Genomic DNA, 22,382 nt, shown 5'->3' on the forward strand with positions numbered 1-22,382 from the left:
AGGGCGCGGCGCGGGAAAGTTTGGGGGGCGGCGGCGCCGCGGCCCGGGGGCTGGCGGGCGGGCCGGAGCGGCGCGCCCGGGGGCCGGCCGGCTTTGTGTGCGGCGCGGAGGCCGGCGGCGCGGAGGCCGAGGCCGAGGCCCGGAGCTCGCGGGCCGCGCGGCGAGGCCGGCCCGGGGGCGGGCAGGGCGGCGGGGGGCGGCGGCGGCCCCCCGAGGGGCGGCTCGGCGGCGGCGGCGGCGGCGGCGGCCGGTGCGGGCCGGGGGTGGGGGCGAGGGCCGGGCGCCCCCCCCCGCGCGCCCCCAGCGCCCCCGCCCCCCCGGCCTGAGCGGGGCGGGCGGAGGAGGGAGCGGCGGCGGCGGCGGCGGCGGCGGCGGCAGCGGCGGCGGCGGCAGCGGCAGCGGCATTGTGCGCGCACCAGCAGCCCGGCCCGGGAGGAGCAGGACGCGCCGGGGCCGCCTCCTCCCGCACGGACCCATGAACCAGCCGGGCGGCGCGGCGGCTCCGCAGGTACGACGGGGGGCCGGGGGCATGCACCGCGCGGGGGACCCCGGGGGGCCGGGGCCCGGGGCGCTGCGCCACTTCATTGCAAGATTTGCAAAATGCAAAGTGCTTGGGCACGTTTGCGGGCTTTTTGTGGGCGCAAACCGGGGGGTCGGGGTCTGGGGAGCCCCCCCCGGGCGCCGCGGGGCGTGAGGAGGCTGGGGGTGACGTGGGGGTCTCTTCGGGCCCCCACCCTGCGCCCCCTCCAGCCCCGGGCTCGGACCGGAGCCCAGAAAACAAAGCGGCGAGAGAACAGAGCAGCCATTTCAGTTTGGACAATTCACATTTTGCAAAAATGCAACCCCTTCCAGCTCTCCCCCCCTCCCCCCCAAATTTGCAATTTCCCCCTGACCCCCTCTGCGCTCGGGGTTCCTGATGACCCCCCGGGAGGTCTTTCCCCTATGGCCCCCCCATCTTTGCAACAATCTTTTTTTTTAGGCCATATTTCCCTTTCTCAATTTTTTTTTTCTAATTTTTCTTCAAACGGTAGTTTTTTCCCATTAAAACGACGCCACCTAGAGGATACTATTTTGTAAATAAAAAAAGAAATTAAAATTGAAAAGAAATATTTTTTATTTCTTATTTTTTCAAAAGTTTGCTCTATAAGGCAGTGGAGGGGGAAAGGATTCTTTTTTTTTCTTTTTTGGGGTAAAAATTTTCACTTTGATCTTTCTGGGAGCATGGAGACAATTTTTATTTCTGAAGCCAAATCCAGATAATATGTAAATGAAAATTAAGCTGGAATTTGAATGAATTCAGTTTTTGAGGGGTAAAAAGCAGAAAGCCTCCTAAAACCGAAGTCAATTTGGCTTCCTAACTCATTTTAGTTTGACAAAAAAACTAATTGGAATGAGGAAAGAAGGGAAATTGTTGAGTTTAGAGAAAACTGGAGAATTGGCTTTATGAAGCAATTAGAAATTGTACTTCATTGTAATTTGGAACTTGTTTAGCCCAGCGGGCAGAAAAGACTAATTTAACCATTTGGCAATATTTAAAGTTTTTCTGTTTTCAAGAGGGAAGGATTTAAAAGAGAAAATAGATCCTAAAATGTTGGCTTTGGACACACCCAAAAATTGTAGTTTTTTTTTTTCTACTAATTTTGCATGTACATTTTACTGCATTTAAATCCCAAGGTTCTAAAGAAAAACAGAAACTGAAAAAGTTAGAGTGAAATTCTGTGTTTTTCCCCTGCATTTGTTGGGTTTTGTGTTGGGTTTTTTTTGTTTTTTTGTTTTTTTGTTTTGATGGGATAATTAAGACTGTTTTCTGATTTTGTTTCCTGAAAGGTCTAGGCATTTCTTTTTTTGTTGTTGTTTTATCCATAAAATGTCAGGAACCTTTTTTGAGCAATATTCAATGAAAAAAATGTAAATTCATTACATTATACAAATTGAGTAGCCCACAGATTTGTAGGAGAGACCGCCATTAAAATAAGATATGCATAATTAACATTATTATGAAAAAACTAACAGTGGATTCACAGAAGCTCATTTTTTATGGCATGCAACTGAATCAGTTGATAAAGACAAGGGTTGAAGAATCCTTGGTAGGAGAGAATTTTCCCTTCTCTGTGCTTGCTTACTCTTCCAATTTGAAAAATTTATTATTTTTTAAAAAATCCAGATTGGTTTTAGGCCTCTTTGATTGTGATGTGGGGTTGGTAGTTCAGTAGCATTTGGTATTTTTCACAAATTTGATTACTTTCATAGGGGAAAAGAAAATCCATTCGCTTTGATCATTTTGGGGGGGGTCTGTGATATTAAAAAAACACAAATTTTACTGACTTAAGGAAAGATAAAAGAAGGGAGGACAGAGAGGAGATGAAAATTCTGATTCTTATCCATCTTCTCTAGTGGAACACTTAAGTTTGCTGAAAAAATGGGGTAAAACACCAATTCGGCTGATTCTGGCATCAAAATTTAATTTTTTTAAAGGAAAAAAAATTAAAATAGACACAAAGCCAAACCCAAAGGTACTTGCCTTTGGAACATGAAAGCACAAATGCAGACAGTATTTGATGTAGTTTCTTGGAATTAAAATGAAATCGGATGAAGGTGAAAACAAAAAAATTTTATTTTTAGAGGACAAATATTGACTGAATTGGAATTTGACAGAGGAAAATAAGATAACCCACCCAGAGTTGAAGGGTTATTTGTGATGAATTAGTTTCTGGTTGAACTTGATGGAGATTTTGAACCCCCCCCCCAAAAAAGTTTTAATTTTTCTGTTCAGAGGAGGGTGGGAGTACTGTTAGTATTGGGAGGGTGGGATCTTGGTGGGACCTTGTGTGGGGGTTGATGGTAGGTCACACGAGGCTAGGATGGGAAACCCTGTGTCCCTTATGCTAGCTACCAGCTGGTCTTGGAAAAAATGGTGCCCCCAGTTCATGGATTCCCACCCCATTTTGTGGGGATTCAAATTTCTGAGGGGATGCGAATTCTGTGAAATATATTTGACCATGGCAGAGGTTCAACATTTCCCATCATCACCATTGCATTTGGGAGATTTTATTTTTTTAGTAACGAAATCCTTCAGGGCTAACTGGCCACATTCTGACATATTTGGAATGAGGGTTTTTTTTTTTTTTTTTTAAAGTAACATAATTAAAAAAAATTTTTTTTTCTCTTGAATTATTTAGGCCGATGCCTAGGATGGTCAAAGAATTCCTAATTTCCAAGGGCTCGGGAGGCCACATGAGACAGTTAGGCCTGAGTTAGCAAGTGATGGAGGGGAGCTCTGCCCTGGGTTGGGGAAGGGGAGGTGGGCACCCCTACTGGGCATCTGAGAAAAAGTCAGGGTTGTAGATAACAGGTTATTTCTGGTGCAAGGAATTAAAAATATTGCAGCACGTCCCTTTGTGTGTCCTGGGTCTCCTGACACACAACTCAGATTCCTTCAATTCCATTCTGCTGAAATTTTGTTGTGTTGTCTGTGGTTTCAAGGGAACCCCTGGCGAGGAATTGAAAATCATTTCTGTTTTGTAGACTTGTTTTTTTCCTTTTATTTAAAAAAAAAAATTGGTTATTCTGATCATGTTTGTTGTAAAGGAAATAGAGGTGCATGATGGTACTGTTGGGGGCGGGGTCAGTTCTCTTTTGTTTCTATTGGCGTCTCCCAGGACTGAGATCCGACCTAGGCCTTGGCCTCTCTCACCTCCTATTTTAGATGGAAGTGTGACCAGAAATGGATATATGAGCTCATTTTTATTAGCCTATGTCTGTTCACCAAACTCTCTTATAATATTGGGCAAAAAATCCGGCAAATTGGACTTGAGGGGTGGTAATTTGATGATGGGCTGAGTTATTTTGGTGAAAGATCATTTATACTGTTTCACAGTAGAGACTCTTATTACTTAATGTTTTGCTTTTCTGCCTAAGGAGGGTTTTTTTTTTTTTTTTTTCTCTAATAAGGTTTGAAATTTCAAGGGCCTGCTTTATAGCTTGACTTTGGACCAAGCTAGGAAAAAGGGTTTGCTTATGCTTTCAGCCCTGCACAGAGGTGAACTTGAACAAGGGTTCTTGCTTTGCAGAAGAAAGGCAACAAAGATGGCCGGTCAGCATAAGGCTGACCTCTCCCTGGTTCTAGAAAATAAACAGCCAATGGCTTGTTTCATTTGAGAAACAGAGTTTGAAAAACTCCTCCATTGTTGCATACAATTCCCCCCCACCCAACCTTTGACTCAGCTTTTGGCATGCTGCTACCTCTGACCTCAGAATCCTCCTGTCTTCTTCTTCTTGGTGGGGTGATAAGAACTTCCCCTGCCATGTTTTACCAGATATATAAGCTGACTCTTCGTGGTTGTGGTGAAAATTTAAATTTTTTCCATGCTCTTGTTATGTTTGGGGTCAGTTGTGTCTCCTCCCTGGTGATTTAAGTGAAGTGGCTTTGTGGGTCCACAGGAGTCCTAGTTTACCCAAGGTCTTGCTGTATGACCTTGGACAAGTCACTTTTTCCTTTTGAGCCTCAGTTTTTGAGAGCTTTGGTTCAGGATATTAATAAATAGGTTTCATCTCTGATCCTCACTTCAAGTGATTGGCTGTAGCCACCTAGACATTGTGTTGAGAAGGATTCTGAGGTCACATCTGGAAGCCCGGATTCTGGGGGTGGGGGTGGGGCGGTGGTGGGCAGCGTGTATCACAGAGCGAGGACTACACTTCTTATTCGTCATACCCAGGGCTAGGTTGGGAATTGTGACCACTGTAAAATCAATTTAGTGGCTCACGGTCAGCGTAAAAAAAGAAAAAAGAATGGACTAGAACATAGGAGGACGCGAAAATAGCAGAGGCATAGCACATATGAAAGGTAAGTGTCATCTCATGAAACTTTCGTTTTATTTCCATTTGCGGGTCCATGTGCAATGTGCATGACGTACCTACCGTGAGCCATGCTTTAAGGAGTTGGGAAGATACTGGACTGACGACCCACCTTGATGTGCTGCAAATACCCTGCACTTTCCCAGTTCGTCTCTTCTTTTCTCACTTATTATCCCAGTTGACTTTGACGTGAACCCTGTGGAGTAGGTGTCCTGTGCTACATGGTTTGTCCCCTGGCTGAGCCTGCCTTTCGGGCCCCCTGGGAAGAAGTCTCAGCTGCATGGTGTTTGGGCACGCACCCCAGCTTGTTGGCCTTGGAGAAGCCTGGAAGGACAGGTGCTGGAGGCAAAGGCAGCCAGAAAAGAGATTTTCTAAGAAGCCTGGAATGCCCGTGTTGGTGTGAGAGCGAGCAGCCGCACTTAACTTTGTCTTCCTCCCTTTACTTCACATTGCCGTAGGAGTTTTTCAGGAGTTCTAGCCTTTGTGTTTGAGCTTATTTAAATTTTTGTCGCACTCTGCAAGTGTCTGTATTTTGGTGTATGCGCTTCCTGAAAACTCCCGAGTTGCTCTTTGTCTCTTCCTCCGTTCCACGTCTCAGAGTGGCAGTGCCCAGTAGAAATAGAATTTGAGTCACAGATGTGAGCCACACACATAATGTTAAGCTTTCTGGTGACACCTAAGAACGTAAGAAGAAACAGGTGGAATTAATTTTAATAATACAATTTATTTAACACAATATATCCACGACATACCATTCTTGCAGTCTCTCATTCTTACAAAGAATTGCTAACGTGATATTTTATATTTTTTGTTTGGAAGCTATTAAGTCTTTTTTGACTAGCCACGTTTCATGTGCTCAGTAGCCACATGTGGCTCGTGGCTTCCGTCTTGGACAGCACAGGGAGAGACCAGCATTCTGTCTAGTTGTTACGGGTGGCCTCGGTAGGTTAGTGACACATCTTTCAGAGTTCTTGGTCTTGTTGGTGGGACTTCCTTCCTGAGCCCTAGATGCTCTGTGGTGCTTCGGCCTGTAGTGGTGAAGAGTTCCATCGTTCAGCGTCTTCTGGCTGAAGTGGTCCACACCCCTTCTTTCAGTCTTCTGCCAGGATCAGGCCAGATGCTTTAGTTAAACATGATAAATGATGGCCAGAAACCCCAGGAGGCTGTGTCTCAGCGTGTGTGCCCTTGAAGTTGACAAGTGCAGGGGCAGGAGGTGGGTTTTAAATAAAGTGTGGCCTGAAGAACGATGACGATGCCAGAAGACAGCAGGTGGGAGGGACCAGGGCTGGGATCTGAGAGGAGGGAGGACATTGAGGGAAAGATGGTCTGTCAGTGGGATCCATGTCTGAACTGAACATGGGACCACCTTAGAATCCTCCGCCCCAATAGGCCTCAGGGTCTTAGGTCAGAGGCGTAGACTATTTCTGACCTCCGCCCAGTTGGTGAAATGGAAAGCGGAATTTGAGGTCAGACAGATCAGTTTGGAATCCAAGCCCAGGGCATGGTTGGCATTGTGTTACTTTGGGAAGGACACTCCTGGATTTGGAGCCACAGCTTCTTTATCTGGAAAAAGGGGGTAAATAATTCTGACCTTGATGGGTTGATTTACAATTAAACAAAGCAGCCTGTGGGGAAAGACCCAGCCAGTCCTTGGGAGGTGGTTCTTAGAAGGCGGTCGAGGCCTGTTGGTTACCTCTTGACCCAGTGGCCTGTGGGTCTTTGTGGGGGGAGATCGAGTCGCAGTGACCACAGTTTTGGTAGTTCTGGAAACCGGAGAGCTTATCTTCAACAAGATGGAGTTAGGTAACAACAGAAACTGTCCACTTTTTTGTTTGTTGATCTGAAACAGACGAGGGTGAGACGTCTGCTGGACCTTTCGTATCCTTCTTGTCAACGTGTTCTTAATGCTTTCATTCCAGGGATGCTCTAGGTCGTCTGAATATTCCTGGATTTGTTTCAAAACCTGTGGCACAGTCTTTAAAAGGGATGAATCTTCATCCCGGGTGAAGTGTGTGCCTTCGAGGTTCTGTTCCCCGTGGGCCTCCCGTCTCTAGGGCCCTTTGAAGCCCTTATTTCTCTCCAGACACTCCCCCGACCCCGTCCCAAGACCCCCTGCAGGGCCTGTTCTGTGCAGCCCTGGACTCCACCCCCGGTAGACTTCATCCGTGCCCACCCCGAAGTACTTCCCAAACACTGTGGGCCCACAGATGAGAGTAGCTTGATTGCCGTTCTCTCTCTCCAGCTGAATTGTGAGTTCCTTGAGGGTAGAGAGCATGGGTTATTCATTTTAGGGTCTGGCACAGAGCGGCAGCTCAATAAATATTTGATGACTTAATTTGATTTTTGGAAATAGCTCAGTTCAGTCAGATTTGAGTCTAGTGAAGAGTAGGTGACCAATTTGGGTTTGGCCATTCGGTCAAAAGCACTGTTTTATGAGGGAGCCCTAAGCACATTTTTTTTTTTTTTAAATAGCTGGAGTAATCAATCAGAGGGGACTCCTTGGATGGCGATAACATGCTTTGACTGTACACATCTTGGGGAGTTTTAGAAGAGTTGCCTACCCTCTTCACTCCTCTTGTATAAACGATTTCTTTAAATTGGATGAGGGGCCTGGTAGGGTCATTATCCAGAAGGTTGATCGGCAGGAATGGTGAATGGTCTCAGTGTTTCTAAAGAGATGGAAATGGGGGAAAACCTTGAGGTACAAGGGGCTGGGTAGGCCCCTGTGTTTGCTCTGGGAACTGGTTGTCTTGGTCATGGGCCCAGGAACGGGGGCATCAGGGGACTCTCTGCAGAGAACCCGCCACATCTTATCTGTGTAGCCGCTAAATGTGTGATTCGATGTTCAGTCAGACCCCATCTTTGGTCGGATTATGGTGTGCAGATGTCAGAGATTTGAGGAAAATCAATGGGAGAAAATTGAGAATATTTTGGTTTTTTTTGCTGAATTTTTTTTCTGTAAGCTTTATACAACACTGTCCTTTTTAATACTTCCGGCCCAGCCCAGCCAGTGAGCACAGGATCCCAGTCTGAGGGAGACTGAATTTCCTCGATGGTGGTCATGTTCCTCACCTACTCGTATTTCTGAAGTTGGAGTGTGTTTTACAATAGATGTTTCCTGTTAGTACATTCCCTCTTCTTTTCTTCTCCACCGAAGGATGTTATAAAACCCATGGTGTGTTTAGCATTTGAAGGCGTCTTGGAATTGAGGTAGAGTGTCCTGTTCCTGGTGGGGTGAACTGTGACGTGAGGGACTTCCAAGTCCTGCTCGTGTTTACCTCACTTAGCTCTGGGTGTGGCTTCTCCACTTGTGCAGTGAAGGCAGGACTTGGCCTTGGGAACAAGCATCTGGAACTTTAAATTAGTACCCCTTTCCTTCCGTGTCTGTGGGCGGGTTTCATAACTTTACCGTGCCCCTTCTCTAGAAGGTGTAAGAAGCCGGTGGGAGGGAGGTTTAGTGTCCTACGGATGGTGGAATACCAGTTTGACATTTCCAAGGGTGGAATGAACCGGTTGAAGTTGATGGGATAAGGCTTGGCTTCCCTCTTGGCTCTGCTGCTTAATCATTTTGTGGTCTTTGCCAGAGTTCTTCATTTCCCTGCCCTTTGATTTCTTTATGTGTAAAGTGGGGATAATGAGGATGGTGGGAACGGATGATACCCTCAGCACTGGGTTCTTGTAAAAAGTTGTGAGGGATAGTGAGAAGAAAGTTTTGTAAAGGGCAGAGTGCTTTTCACTTTTAGCGTGTTTTTTTGTACATCATCCCTGTACCAGGGATGGTAAGTAAGTAATGTATACATACCACTGCCCCCCATTTTCAAGCCTGTGGCAGACATTGCTAATCGATCTTGGTAGTCTTTTTCATTGAGTCTGGCTGGTGACCTCAGAGTCCTTCTTAGTATGGTGCAACCAGTCAGTTGAGTTTAGCATGGGACATGAAGCCAATTTGTCATTCCTGATCTAGTCTCCCCACCCCCCCCAGGACAGGAGGTAGAGTTCCTTGCCCCAAACCTCAGTGACCAGGCGGAGGTGAACTTCAAGCCTCAGATCTCCTAACTCGTCATCCAGTGCTTTTCCTATTATTTGCATATGCACAGTGTCAAAAGAAATGAAAGTTAATTTGGTCTTGAGAAATAGTGAGAGGATTCTGACTCCTCCCTTCCCTCCCTGTTATAATTAGATACCCTTGGGGTTGTCATCAAAGCAGGGCTAGGTGACCTGCTTCTTTGCCTGATCCCGGAGTGATCAGATTTCAGAGGGGGAGATGCTGGTAGCTGGGCCACTCGGTTGGGCAGTGTCCCTCACTCACTCGTGTAGTAGAGATAACGTGGCAGAGGGGCAAGGTGGGCGCTCGGGTTCCTGGACCATAACCTGGGTTTGCAACACATGGGCTCTTTGTACACTTTGAAGATGACAGACGAATTTCTCAGCCCCTGAGAGTCCTGATTTCTGCATCTGGGAAATGGGACAGAAATCATTCTCCACAAGGATCAAAATGAGGGGAGGTATTTGAAAATGCTTATTTATTCATTTATTTTTTAAAAAGGGCTTTATTTATTTGAGAGAGAGAGCATGAGAGCTGGGTGAGAGGCAGAGCGAGAAGCAGAGGTCCCCCCCCCCCGCCCCCCGGCAGTGCAGGGAGCCCGATGCCGGACTCAGTTCCAGGAGCCTGGCACCCTGACCTAACCCGAAGGCAGACACTTAATCGACTGAGCCATCCGGGCGCCCCTATTTATTCATTTATTTATTTTGAAAATGCTTTTTATTTATTTTTTTAAAAAGATTTTATTTATTTATTTGACAGTGGGACATCATAAGTAGGCAGAGAGTCAGGCAGAGAGAGAGGGGGAAGCAGGCTCCCTGCTCATCAGAGAGCCCAATGCGGAGCTCGATCCCAGGACCCTGAGATCATGACCTGAGCCGAAGGCAGAGGCTTAACCCACTGAGCCACCCAGGGGCACCCCTGAAAATGCTTTTTAGATCGACAGCCCTACATAGGTGTTACTTTTTTACACGTGGAGTTTTCTAACTAGCATTAATCCACTAATGGTAAGTGCACTGTTGGGAGATTATGTAAACTTGGAATCACAGATGGGTGCCCATGAGGTGAGTTGGTCCCTTAGCTTGTTTCATTTTTACCTGCCTGCCGGAGGTTTAAAAAGTTTGGGATCTGTAGGCATTGGACGGGGTATGCCCTTTCCTGTTCCAGTCAGTTCCCACGTTTCAGTCACATATGTGACCTGCCCAGCCCCGGGAGCCACTGGGCGCTAAGCCTCTGTTTGTTTATCCGCTAAGTGGGAGAACAGTCCACTTGTATATCCCTCACGGTTTCCTGCAAGCATCACGTGAGTTAATGGACTCAAAAGTGCTTCATAAACAGCAAAGAACTGGAGAAACATGTTGGCGACAACTCCTTTCTTTTCTTAAAAAGGAAAGGAGGGAGGCCGAGGTGAAGACAGTATTGAGTTCACAGGAAAATGATATAAATATTTTGGCTGACACAGCAGAAGGAGGCTTCATATATACGCTAAAGAGAATAAATGGAGTCAGGTGATGCTTGGCGTCCCAGCCGGTATAGAAGACCGGGGAAAACCGCTTTCTAGTGAAGGGAGCTCTGCATCAGGGATGGAATCTTCGATTCTCAGGGGCCAGCCCTCGCCCTGGGGAGGCTCGGGATCCAGGGGTGGGGGAGGAAACCCCTGTGGGTGGAAGTGAGTCCTGCAAAGTGGAGGAGGTGGGGGAGTGGCCCTGGGCAAGCCCTTGGCTGGCAGTTTGCTGGTAACATTCAAAGTCGGAGTTGTTCTGGCTAGTTTCCTGGGTATGTTATTGTCCAAGACAGCATGCCCCAGGGGCTAGCGATTCTATCACTCTGCCCGCCAAATTCCCACCAGCCCCAGTGTTTTTGTAGTGAATTAAGGATGGGAATTTTTATCAGGTGAAATTTTGCAGAGAGTTGGCGTTTTGCTGTATTTTGGATTCAGAGATTTGGGAACTCAGTGGACCTAGTCGGGGCACTAAGATTACCCAGAGAGAATAGAGACATTTTTGGATGCTGGAGATTTTTTTTTTTCACCAGCTGGAAAAAATAACTAAAAATTTAAGCTTGTTTATGTGGGCGTTTCTTATAATGTATGCTGGAAAAGCAGAAAGTGAAACTGATCTGAAAGAAAACTGAAACTGGCCTGGAAGGAGGCCCCAGGGAAGGGTAACTTTGGGTGGGGGTGCTACCTGCTGGAAGTGGAATTCGTAGTGAGGCTAGTCATCTTTTTGGATCTGGGCAGTTTAGAGCTAAAAGGTTTGTAGGGAGATCGTGCCTGAGTGTTCCAGTGTGTATTGGTAACCACCGCCACCTTTGGCTGTTGAGCTGTTGATGGGGCTCGCTGAGAAATGTAAAATCCACACCGGACTTTGAAGGCATCGTTAGAAAGAAAAGATGGTAAAAGACTTCAGTAATAATTTTTAAAATATTGATTATAAGTTAGGGGCGCCTGGGTGGCTCAGTGGGTTAAGCCTCTGCCTTTAGCTCAGGTCATGGTCGCAGGGTCCTGGGATCGAGCTCCATCCACATCAAGCTCTCTGCTCAGCAGGGAGCCTGCTTCCTCCTCTCTCTCTCTTTGCCTGCCTTTCTGCCTACTTGTGATCTCTGTCAAATAAATAAATAAAATTTGAAAAAAGACCCCGAAATTTAAAAAAATGAAATACTGATTATAAGTTAAAATGATAGCCTTTTATATATTGGGTTAAACAAAATAATTATTAAAATGAATTTCATTTTTTTTTTAATAATGTGGCTACTCGAAAGTTTGGAATTACTTTTGTGGCTTGTATTACATTTCTCCTGGACAGTGCTATTCTAAAAATGTGCTCCCCCCAGAGAGGGAGAGTGGCTTTCTCAGGGTCACATAGCAGCTTGCTTCATCAGGTCACTGGTGAAGAATGCCAGATTCAGAGTTTGGGATTGAGAAGAAGGCTGATGTAGTGGTGTAGGCATCAGCATAAGTAGGTGGTTAAATGGACGGAACTTAGGAGAGAGAGAGAGAGAATAGAGATTGGTAATTTAGCAAGAAAAACTGTTTTCCACTTTGCTTACCCATTCCCCTAAACATTAATTAAACACTTTGGAAGAAAGTACATCTAACAAGACAAGCAAAAACAAATCTAAAAGATTACCCCTGGCAATCTCTCCACTTGCCAAAAAATTCCAGTCTATTTAGTCTTTGGGGTTTAACTGGGGTTTATGAATCAGAGTGCAGTTCAGGGCTGGTTTGGGCATAGAAACCCGGGTCACATTAGGGGCTGTTTATTTAGGGTCCTGAGTGGCCACAGGCCATTGTCTTCCTAAGTCCTGTCTGTTTCATGTACAGATTCGGGGAAGTAAAGCTCCTGGAAGACCCAGAAGGCACACTGCTATAGAGGACAGAGCTGGCGGAGTGGGGAAGGTCATCTAGCTCCCCTGATCTCCAGCCTGGTCTGGGTGGGCTCAGCTAGCCCCAGTTGGATCTTGGGGGTCTCGTGTGGGGGTGGGCAGAGAGGGCAGTGAAGGACAAAGCTAGACTTGAACACAGGTCCCTCAAACATTGTAGCCTGGTTCTCTTACTCTTAGTGTTCTGAAAGGAGTTTGAGCCTCGTGTTGGGAATTCAACCTTACAAACTTGTTTTGCTCAGGATCTGTTTCTGTCGAAAGGCTGAAGTTGAGCATTCTTACTTATCTCACTTGATTTTTGCTAAATAGAATTTTTCTGCCTTGAAGTACAGTAATCATTGCACATTTGCTAAGTGGTTTGGTTCTTACATGCCAGGCGCTGGACTCATCATTTAACATCTATTATCTCAGTTAATACAATCGCCCTGGAGAGTAAGGTTATTTATTTATAATATGAGGGTCTTGAGAATCAGAGGTGAAAGGGTACACAGCTGGTAAGGGTGGTTGGCCTCAAATTCAGATGACTGCCAGAGACAAGGCTCACGATAGCCCTTTGAGCTGCAGAATCTTATCATTCACCCTTACAGTTAAGGAAGGTGAAGTTATTTGCCCAAGTTGTGGCATTGGTGCTTGGCTAGGATTTGAACCCAGCTCCCTCGGATGACCTCCCCTTTGCTGTGGGGCTGAACGGGACCCCGGTGTCTCTGGGAACTTGCCTTCCCCATTCCGTGGGGCCCAGATCTGGGCCTCCCAGACCCCCATTCCCCTGCTCCCTGTGCTCCTCGGTGGGCCAGTGGCTTGTGTGTTTCATGCGCACAGAGCCTTTAATACTGCTTTGAAAACAGTTGCAGAAGGTTTGCTGTAATTAATTACATTTGACATACTTGGAACTGGGGCCTCCTGGATTCAGAATGCAAATTTATGCCCAGACAGATGTAAGGTATGCTTGGAGCCAAGAGCCCTGGCACGTCCTAGCCAGGGCCTGCGGTGATGCTGGCTGCCCTGATGGGACTCCCGTCACTGGCAGTAAGCAGTGGAGGCAGGACTCAAACTCGGGGTTACCTCGAGCCCACAGGCTGTTGGAGGAGAAATAACTCTGGGCTTCAGGGTAGGAACCACAGTCTGTAGTCTGAGCCCTGCTTCTAACTCAGCCAGAGTCTGGGGTAATTTCTTTCTCTCTTTGAGCCTCAGTTTCCCTTCTTAGGCAGTGAGGGCTTGGACTGGTTGCTTTGAAAGCGTGTTCTGATAGTTTGTTCAGGGGCAGGAGGGCAGTTAATCCAAGTCAGAGCTGGGAGGGCTGGCTTTTGGAAGTCTAAGTAGCGGAATAGGAGGGTAAGCAGGAGGCTATTGGAACAGCAAAGACAAGTGTACCAGACCTGAAATTGAGCACAAGATGTTGCTGATTTCCAGGACTCCCCATAGAGAGGTCAGGCATTCAGCCTTAGACTCCTCTTACCATCTTTATTAGATAACTTATTGATGTGTAACAAATCACCGCCAACCTTAGTGGCTTTAGTACACTACTGCTTATTGTCTGTCATAGTTTCTGTGGGTCAGGAATTTGGTAGTTGCTCAGCTGGTTGGTCTGATTTAGGGTCTCTGTGATCATGGTCATGCAGTGGCTAACGTCATCTTGAAGTCTTCTTCACTCTCCTGTCTGGTGCCAGGGTTTGAAAGACTTGAACACTTGGAGTTCTTTGGGGATCCATCCATCCATCCATCCATCCATCTCATGGGGTCTTCCAGGATGGAGGCTTCATACAAGGCCTGACTTCTGTATGGTAACTTGAGTCTCCCAAGGCACATGTCCCAGCAGAGATAGAGCCAAGAAGATCCAGTGTCTCTTTTTACGGTTCAGTGTCAGAAATCATGTAGCGTAACTTCGACCTCAATCTACAGGTTGAGGCCATTATAGAGATATGCCCCATTTCAAGAGGAGAGACGTAAGTCCCGCCTCTCTGTAGAGTTGTGGCAACATCGCGTTCAACATGTTGGAGGGGACGCATTTTTTTTTTCCTTAAAGATTTTATTTATTTATTTGGTAGAGATCACAAGTAGTCAGAAAGGCAGGCAGAGAGAGAGGGGGAAGCAGGCTCCCTGCTGAGCAGAGAGCCTGATGTGGGGCTCGATCCCAGGACCTTGGGATCATGACCTGAGCCGAAGGCAGAGGCTTAACCCACTGAGCCACCCAGGTGCCCCCAGGAGAGGACGCATGTTGATATGGTCATCTTTGGAAAATACAAGCTGCCATACCGTCTATCTACCCATCAGTCCATCTCTTTAGCTATTCACTTCTCCATCCTTTTCTCTCCATCCACCCATTCACCCATATAATCTTTCTGCCCTCAGATGTGTGTGCTTCTTTGGATTACCTGTTCATCCATCCATCTGCCCCATTCAACTCACTGGACACATTTTGAGTACCTAATATGGGCCAGATACAACTAGGGTGCTTTCAGTGATGAGCTCAGAGGGGAGAATGAAGCTAATAATTATTGAGAACTTATTCAGTGTTAGTTTCTTATCCCCCAAAGACCTCCATGACATAGAATTTTCATCACGTCTGTTTTACAGGTGAGGAAACCAGGGCACAGCAAAGCTAAATAACTTGCCCAGGGTCATTCAGGTAATTAGTGTCCGAGGCAGGATTCGAACTCAGGACTTAGCAGTTCGCACTGTCTCACATTGTCTCCATTCTGGTTTCTAAGTGTGAGATTGCTGTCAAAGAGCCGAATCTCACTTTTATTTTCCTTCCAAGTGAAAACAGGTCCCCCCACCCCAATTATAAAAATAATACATTCATTATAAGAACATTAACGCAGCACAGAAAAAAATAACGATGTTCTTCAAAAAAAAATCACCCCAAATCCTACCACCCAGGGAAAACCACTGTTCACATTTGATGAACATTATTTAAGTCATCTCTCCGCATATTTAAATATATACGATTACAGTTTTATTCAAATGGGATTATATTCTACATGCTGTTTCGCGTCTGCTTTCTTTTTTCTTTTTAAACTCCTGGATCTCTTTCTGCATCAGTAAATAGAGATCCTCATTATTATTTTATTGACTACATTGTATCTCTACTGTATATATGTCCCCGAACTCAATGCCCTATTGGATTTTGGTTATTTCTAATCTTTTTACACGCAGGGTTTCTTGCTTGTGTGGTGATCTCTTTATCATCAGTCTCTCTAAAAGGCCGATTTCTGAATCCTAGCATATTCATATCCTGCTGGTGATAGCAGTTGACCTTGGGGCTAAGAGATTGGGAGTGCTCGTCTTACACATTGTGGCCATCACCTTTGTATTGCCACTGTTCTTGATCATTGAGGTGTTGATGGGCAAACCAGTGAGGTTGAACATTGCTTGGTATACTTGTATTAGCCACTTTCATTTCTTCTGTGAATTGCCTGTTCAAGCGTTTTGCCTGTTTTTCTCTTGGGGTGTTTATCTCTTCCCTTTTTTTTTTTTTTTTGAAATCTCTTTGGATTTTAGAGATTGACTCATTGCTATTCAGGTTCCAACTATTTCTTTCTTTTTTTTTTTTGTTTTAAGATTTTTTATTTACTTATTTGACAGACAGATCACAAGTAGGCAGAGAGGCAGGCACAGAGAGAGGAGGAAGCAGGCTCCCCGCTGAGCAGAGAGCCGGATGTGGGGCTCGATCCCAGGACGCTGGGATCATGACCCGAGCCGAAGGCAGCGGCTTAAACCACTGAGCCACCCAGGCGTCCCCCAACTATTTCTTATCCTAGACTTTCTTTTTTTTTAAAGTGCTGTTTAGAAGTGGTTGAATAAAATGTTTACTTTTAAAAAAAAATTAATTAATTTGGCAGAGAGAGAGCCTACATGCGCGGGCCCGCACAAGCAGGGGGAGCAGCAGGCTCTTTGCTGAACAGAGAGCCTGATGTGGGGCTCCATCCCAGGACCCTGGGATCATGACCTGAGCCGAAGGCAGACAGTCAACCGACTCAGCCACCCAGGTGCTCCTAAAGCATTTAATTTTAAAATACTTTCATTTTTGTGTTTTGGATTCTGTGTATTTTTTTAGTGTCACACATTAAGAATTTATAGTGAGAAGGCAGTCTGCAGAGTAGAAGAAAATATTTGCAAATCATATATCTGATAAATGATTAGTTTCTGGAATATATAAAGAATCCCCTACAATTCAACAACAAAAAACCAAATAACCTGATTTTTAAAAAATGGGCAGAGGACTTGAACGTTTTCCCAGGGAACATATACAGATGGCCAACAAGCATATGGAAATATACTTAACATCACTGATCATTTGAGAAATGCAGTTTAAAACCACAGTGAGCTATCACCTCGCACCCATTAGGATAGTCACTATAAAAAGAAAAAAAAAACCCAGAAAGTAAGTGTTGGTGTGGAAAATTTGGAACCCTGTGTACTATGGGTGCAGCTGCTATGGAAAACAGTATGGTGGTTTCTCAAAAAATTAAAAATAGAATTATCATACGATCTGGCAATCCTGCTTCTGGGTATCTATCCAAAAGAATTCAAAGCAGGATCTCAAAGAGATAATTATACACCCATCTTCATTGCAGTGTTATTTACAATAGTCAAGAGGTAGAAGTAACCCATATTTTCATTGATGGATGAATGGATAAACACAATGTGGTGTGTACATAAAATGGAATATTATTCAGCCTTAAAAAAGGAAATCCTGTCACATGATAAAATATGGATAAACCTTGAAGACACTGTGCTAAGTGAAGTCAGCCAATCACAAGAAGACCAGTACTGTATGATTCCACTCACATGAGACATCGAAAGTAGTCAAAACTCACAGAAACAGAAAGTAGAATGGTGGTTGCCAGGGGAAGAGGGAAATGGGGAGTTGTCGTTCAGTGGGTATAGAGTTTCAGTTTTGCAAGATGAAAAAGTTCTAGAGATCTGTTGCACAACTTGGGTGAAGTTACTTAGCACTCCTGAACTGAACACTTAAAAATAGCCAAGGTGGGGAAAAAACAAGGTTGAACATTTATGTCATCTCGCAAATCAACAGTTTGTTTTCTAGGAACATACACGGAAGAGTGTCTGTATACCATGTGAGATGTATGTGAGTGCTTGTAATTGTTTATAAGATTCAATGCCTGGAAACAAAAAAATAACTTAAGAAACATCCTTATTTCTTCTGTTATTTTATACAGCTTGTTTTCTTACACTTACATTGTTTATCTGTCTGGAATATATTTGCTTTAGAGGAGAGGCACAGAGATCAGGCTCTTTTTTTCCCCCCCCAAACGGCTAGCTACTTGCTCTAACACCAGTGACTGAATAATCTATCTTTTCCTCCTGGATTTGAAATGCCATCTTTACCTTACATTAAATATACCTGTACTTGGGTCTCTTTCTGGACTGCCTGTTCCCTAGGTGTACAGGTATGATGCTGTTTTAATTTGGTCACCTCTAGATAAACTTGAACATGAGAATGGTATCTTAAGAAGTAACCTGTAATTAGCATGTACAGTGCCATGTGTGTTACTCACATGAAACTCACAGAAAGGGGCTGCTTTCTGGCGGGCTTTTTCCATGGGACACTCTCTTTCTTAGTCAGACTGGCCTCAGTGCCACTGTAGATACAGATACCGAAGTTCAGTGAGGTCAGATAACTTGTGTAGGTGGTAGCTAATTGGTGCTCTTGTTCCCCGCGAGATTGGAGCCTGAGTCCGACTTCTGAGTCTTCGGAGTTTTTTAACAACCCGCTGGCTCTCACAGATGCCCGGATCTCTCTCCTTGGGGACCATACATGCTCTGGAACAGAGGGTGCTCATACACGCTAAAGTGCATGGGAAGCAGTCGTCATGGCTTATTCAAAACAGATATTCCTAAACGGATTATTCCCTGGTTGCAGTTAGATACATGCTAATATTTGTTTTAATCAGCTAATTTTTAAATAATTAAAGGAACCTAATGATGTTATAAAGAAATCAGAAAATAAGGAAATGAAAAGACTTTGTTAAATAAATCCCAGCCCTCGTATAGTCATATTGAAATTTTGGTGTATTTCCTTTGATTTATTTTATGAGCATATTTTTATTCTTTGAATCATAATGTATTAGTTTTGCCTCCTGCCTTTTCCTTCCCTCATCTTTACTTTGTCTTCCTAGCTGCCATTTTTATTTATTTTATTTTATTAATTATTATTTTTTTTTTAGATTTTATTTATTAGACAGAGATCACAAGAAGGCAGAGAGGCAGGCAGAGAGAGAGGAGGAAGCAGGCTCCCTGCTGAGCAGAGAGCCCGATGTGGGGTTCGATCCCAGGACCTGAGATCACGACCTGAGCTGAAGGCAGAGGATTAACCCACTGAGCCACCCAGGCGCCCCTTATTTTTTTTTTTTAAAGATTTTATTTATTTATTTGACAGAGAGAGATCACAAGTAGGCAGAGAGGCAGGCAGAGAGAGAGGAGGAAGCAGGCCCCCCGCTGAGCAGAGAGCCTGATGCGGGGCTCGATCCCAGGACCCTGGGATCATGACCCGAGCCGAAGGCAGAGGCTTCAACCCACTGAGCCACCCAGGTGCCCCTTCCTAGTTGCCATTTTTAAAGTCTACATGATATTCACAGAAAAGAATGAACAGGGTTTATTTAACCCATACTCTGTTGTTGCACATTTAGGCTGGTTCTGATTTTTTCTTTTATAATGTTCCACTGTAATGAACAATTTCATAAATAAGGTACTCCTGATATTTTAAAGCCATCTCCTTTGGATATATTCCTGAAGAGATATTACTGGATCAGGGTAGAAATTAGTTTGACACATTTCCGTATATCCTCCCCATTTTGGACCAATTGTTGGTATCAGGCTTTAGAACTTCTGTTGTTTTGGAAAAGAAATACGGTAAATTCTTTTTTTAAAAAAATATTTTATTATTTGACAGAGTGAGAGAGAGATTACAAGTAGGCAGAGAGGCAGGCAGAGAGAGGGGGAAGCAGGCTCCCTGTGGAACAGCAAGCCCAATGTGGGGCTCGACTCCAGGACCCTGAGATCATGATTTGAGCCGAAAGCAGAGGCTTAACCCACTGAGTCCCCCAGGTGCCCCCAGTAAATTCTTTAAAAAAGTGTTTCACCGACTTTTTTATTTTGAGAGGGGTTCATGTTCAATGAGGAGACCTAGAATATGTGTGCATAAAAGAAAAGACTTATAATTGCATACCTTCTCAAGATGAGCTCTGTTAATTTCATTAATTATTTCAGTAAGCTAATTATTTACTTAAACAAGTATTAATTTTTCAGTAAATTATTTTTAACCTCATTTTACTAGCCAGAATTCTCTAAGAACTCGTTTTTCTGCATTTATGCTGATAAACCATTTTTGGGTGATGATCCTTCCTCTTTCAAGACCTTAACACCTTTTGAATTTATTTAGCCATTAAATATTTGTCCTAATTATGGGCGACGATCCTTGATAGGTGCCGAGGTGATAAATCAATATGGATTCTGTTCACAGCCATATGTAAGATGCTGTAGAAATTTTCCGTTGTTCTAAGACTGGTTGCTGACGTTGTTTAGTGGAGGGAAAGATGAATCCTAGTCAAGAGGATCCTGGGCAACTTCCTGGAGGAAGTGGTATTTGAGTGTGGTTTTGAAGGACAGATAGGATTTGAGGGTCAAAAGATGGGTCTGTGGGAGGAAGGGGAGGGAGCAGAGAATTCTGGGCCAATGAAATAGTATGAATCATCAAAGAAAGATGAACTTCAGTGATTTTTTTTTAGCATTGAGTATTTATTACTATACATCTAATTCTTTCAAAGAGCTGGTGAGTCATAAAATTCTGCCCGAATGTGGTTATCCTTTATGTGGGCCCACCAGAATGTTCAGTTAATCAGACGGAACTCTGGTCGCTGAGGAGGTGCGGGATGGTGGGGGGTTTAGAAGGGAAAGATAGCAGGTAGGGGAAGTTAGAGGAAGAAAGCGAGTGTTTGGTAATCTGGCCTCAGGTCAGAAAAACAGTGTTTTCACAGGGTGCTTTTGCAGATGCGGCCTCCTCCTTGCCTCATGGTATCCAGACAGGACTGACCTGTGGAGGGCCTGTGCCCTGCTGGGCAGCGGCAAATCATACTTTCATGACTGATGCACTGGAAGAAATACATTTTATGTCATCATCTTATACACGTGGACTCATCTCAATAAGGCAAAAGCAGGCAGTGATATTTACACTTAACCACTTGCAGTGCGTTCTGATACTTTTTTATTCTCTCTTTTATTAAAAAAAAAATGCTGGCTGTGACGCATTAAAGTGATTGCAAAACCCAGCAGTGGGTCCTCCAGTTTTCCTGCCAGGACCTCCCAGGTGTCCTCAGCATGTGGAACCTAGAGCTCCTTTACCCCTCCTGTCCAGCAGGTCAGGAACTGATCGGAAATGTCCTGCCTGCCTGCCTGGCTCCCCCATCCTCGGAATGAATATTGATCTCTAACTTCCCATTTACGGTGTGAGGGCACAAAGCAGGTCCCTGGGAAGCTCCTGGATGGGGGAACTGAACTTGGAGGTGGGCTTCCCACAAGCAACTAGATGTCTTAGGGGTTCCAAGGAGTCCCAGGGAAGAAAACCGTTAGTGGAGATGATCTTAGAGAAGCATAGGATTATGGTTTTTTTCTATTCTCTTTTGCATATACTAAGTTTTCTTCATGGAACACGAACCTCTTTCGTGTTGAATAACAAAGTGAGTTCAAAAAACCCACAACACTTTTTAAAGAGTTTACTATATTTTCCAAATCAATAGAAATTCCCAAATCTTAGTACCAGTAATCTCTCTTTGGGAGTAGAGCCAAAGGAGAGGATTTTAAAATATAAAAATATTTTATATATGAAGATATTCTTTACAGTGGTACAAGGCCCGGCAGGGGTGGGGGCATTGTTTCTGAGTACTGTGTTGCATGATACCCCCAGGAAAAAGTCATTATTAGGTTGCTGCTCTGAGAAGCAGTACAGCCAAGTGGCTAAGCATGTCCCCTTTGTAGCCAGACTTCCTGGTTGCAAAACCCACATCTGCCTCTTTCAGGCCAGGTGACTCTGGGCAAATTACTCAGCCCCTCTCTGCATCAGAATGGCCAGAGTGATACTGAGTGGGGTTCATAGTAAAAGCCCTAGCACAGTGCTTAACACATAGTAAGTCCTGTGTAAGGGTTAACTGGCCAGTTCCATCCAAATGCTCCCCCCCCCCCCCCGAACAGAACATGGAAACTTTAGACTCACTAGTCCTATGTCTGAGTCTGTTTGGGGTATAGGACATAGAAGGTGGAAGGATGGTAGGGCTGGGTGCAGGATGCCTCGTGTTGAGGGTTCTGCCCCTAACCAGGCTTGGACTGAGTTTGGGATGACATTTTCCCTCTTGGAAATACTGTTGTCTAGTAGAATATGAGATAATGAACTATTTCTGTTCTGCCTTACAGAACTGTCATGAATAATTGACAGGATAAAAACTCATTCACCCATAAAACAAAGGGATTGGACTTGAGAGATGATGGAGGGGTTCCCTTACGAAGTCCAGCTATGGCCTTTATTGATTCCATGGATAGGCCATTGTGGGCAAGGTGCTGAGATTGATTAGTGATGTCTGCCACTGGGAAGGCAGTGTGGTGGTGACTGCACTCGCATTTGCTACTTCTGAGCTGGATGGCTTCGTGGGTCCCACTTAATCCGTGGCTGGGTGGTTTGAAGGCTTATAAAGGATTGAGGAGTTGGCTGTCCAGTCCTGCAATGAAGAGATGAGTGCATCTGAGTCCATATTTTCTCAGTGCATATATTAAGATATCTTAAAGCTCTGGTAACTAAATGAAGGTGGACCTGACATAATCCTTCACAGGCAAATAGATTTTAACAGATTATAGCCCAGAAAGACTCAACAGATGCAGCTCTGTGTTAACTTCCATTCCAGGACCATCCTGTTTTACTTAATTTCACGTTTTAAATATTGTAATATTTGGTAAACATCTCTCCCCATTAATCTTTTTTCGAAACTTTCATTAGTCTCATACACATTCTACCAGATGAACAGCAGAATCATTTTTAAAGGTGAAAATGGTGTTGTGATGGTAATTGCATTAAATGTATGCATTGAATTGAGTA

General features: G+C 44.8%; 1 protein-coding gene across 4 annotated transcripts in view; it reads left to right on the plus strand.

Annotated features, from left to right (window-relative positions):
- Nucleotides 1–367: 367 nt before the first annotated feature.
- Nucleotides 368–22,382, plus strand: part of ZNF618 (zinc finger protein 618) — a 176,253-nt gene continuing 154,238 nt past the window's right edge. For 2 of the 4 annotated variants that reach the window (XM_080820667.1, XM_080820668.1), the window contains exon 1: nucleotides 380–508. In XM_080820667.1, the coding sequence (XP_080676793.1) occupies nucleotides 476–508 (33 nt within the window). In that variant the 5' untranslated portion in view covers nucleotides 380–475. Of the gene's footprint in view, nucleotides 509–22,382 lie in introns of all 4 variants that reach the window. The other 2 variants (XM_080820669.1, XM_080820670.1) reach the window with 2 other exon arrangements.

The sequence above is a fragment of the Martes martes genome (assembly GCF_963455335.1).
Source record: "Martes martes genome assembly, chromosome: 12".
Classification (NCBI taxonomy): domain Eukaryota; kingdom Metazoa; phylum Chordata; class Mammalia; order Carnivora; family Mustelidae; genus Martes; species Martes martes.